This window comes from Echinops telfairi, unplaced genomic scaffold (assembly GCF_000313985.2).
Source record: "Echinops telfairi isolate 266 unplaced genomic scaffold, ASM31398v2 ScPeMD7_5;HRSCAF=22, whole genome shotgun sequence".
In the NCBI taxonomy this organism is placed as follows: Eukaryota; Metazoa; Chordata; class Mammalia; order Afrosoricida; family Tenrecidae; genus Echinops; species Echinops telfairi.
Genome location: NW_022103901.1, coordinates 3,017,472 through 3,018,943, shown reverse-complemented (window position 1 = coordinate 3,018,943; position 1,472 = coordinate 3,017,472). Strand labels below are relative to the sequence as shown.

General features: G+C 54.8%; 1 protein-coding gene across 1 annotated transcript in view; it reads left to right on the top strand.

Moving 5' to 3' along the window:
- Nucleotides 1–1,472, top strand: part of MMD2 (monocyte to macrophage differentiation associated 2) — a 17,099-nt gene that overhangs the window by 2,533 nt on the left and 13,094 nt on the right. Inside the window, exon 2 of the mRNA XM_030888630.2 lies at nucleotides 126–254. Within this exon, the coding sequence (XP_030744490.2) occupies nucleotides 126–254 (129 nt within the window). The remainder of the gene's footprint in view (nucleotides 1–125; nucleotides 255–1,472) is intronic.

Here is a 1,472-nt window from a genome sequence, read left to right as displayed (position 1 = left end):
TTTGTCTTGAGGAGTGCTCCATGGTTTCGAACTGCGGGCCTTGTGGATCACAGCCCAACATGTAACCACTACACCACGACTCCCTCCCACAGCTGAGCTCCCGTGGACTTGTGCTCTCCTTCCAGGTTCATGAACCACCGCGTCCCTGCCCACAAGCGGTACCAGCCCACGGAGTATGAGCACGCCGCCAACTGTGCGACTCATGCTGTGAGTCAGCGTGGGGAGGGGTCGGTGCGGCGGGTGGGTGGGGAAGGGTGAGTACAATGCCGACTGGGGTGTGGCACCGAGTAGTGTCTCTTGTGCCCATGAACCTTCCATGGCTCCCTGGTACCCAGCACTCCATCCGACACTTTGGCGGATTCCTGGCCAGGTCCCACTGCTTGGCTGCCACCCTCAGGCTCATGCCACTCTGCTCCACTCCCTGATTCCTAGCTCAAAGGCAGCCCTCATGCCTCCTCACGGTCCCTCTGCTTGGAATTCGGCCATCCCCACCTCTGAAACCCTCTTAACGTTGAAAGGATAGAAAACAAATACAGAACATATAAAGCAAAAAAGCCCAGTTGCTTGGTGATCCAGTATGTGTCCAAGCAGAGCTCTGCTCCACGGTACCACCCACACCCCGTGGATGGCTTTTTGGGAGTAGCCTGCCAGGCCTTTCTTCCGTGGTACCTGTGCATAGACCTGAACCTCCAAACATCCAGTGAGCAGCACGTGCATTAACCACTTGCACCACTGTTGCCTAAATGTGTCTCCACAAACATCTGCCCGGAGGGTGGGAGCTCTGAACCCAATATTCCTGAGCACACAGTTCTCATCGGCCCACCCGGTGTCCTGATCTGGCAGAGAGGTGCTTACCCAGGCTCCCTGCAACAGTGGGGTCCTGGGGATGCCCAGAAGCACCTGACACCCTGAAGCTGTGAAAACCCACCCACACCCACCACCATACTGTGGTTCTGATTCATGGTGATGCTCCTTCCAGGAGCAGGCAGCCTCCTCTTTTCCCCCTGGGGTCGCGGTGGGGGTTGAACCACAGACCTCAAGGTTAGCAGCTTGATGCCTAATCCACAGCACCACCAGGGCACAGCGCCAGACAGTCCATGGAAAATTCAAACCCACTGCCATCCAGTCAATTCTGACTCATAGTGACCCTATAGGGTAGGGTAGAACTGCAGTAGCCCTCTGGGTTTCTGAGAACAAATCTTTACAGGAATTGAAACCCGCATTTTTCTCCCATGCAGCATCAGGCACCTTCAGACTGCTGACCTAGTGCTTAGCAGCCCAGTGCAAGACCACCATGCCAGGGGGGCTGCTGGGTTGGTCCAGTTGACTAGAATTGGTTCCCAGCCTTGCCTCTTCTTCATAGATGCAGGGCTGATTTCTAATATGCAGCTCTCGTATATACCACACAACTCTATTCGAGAAAAATGCACCTCTGCTCTGTAACATACAATTTTACCCGGTAACACTCAGTT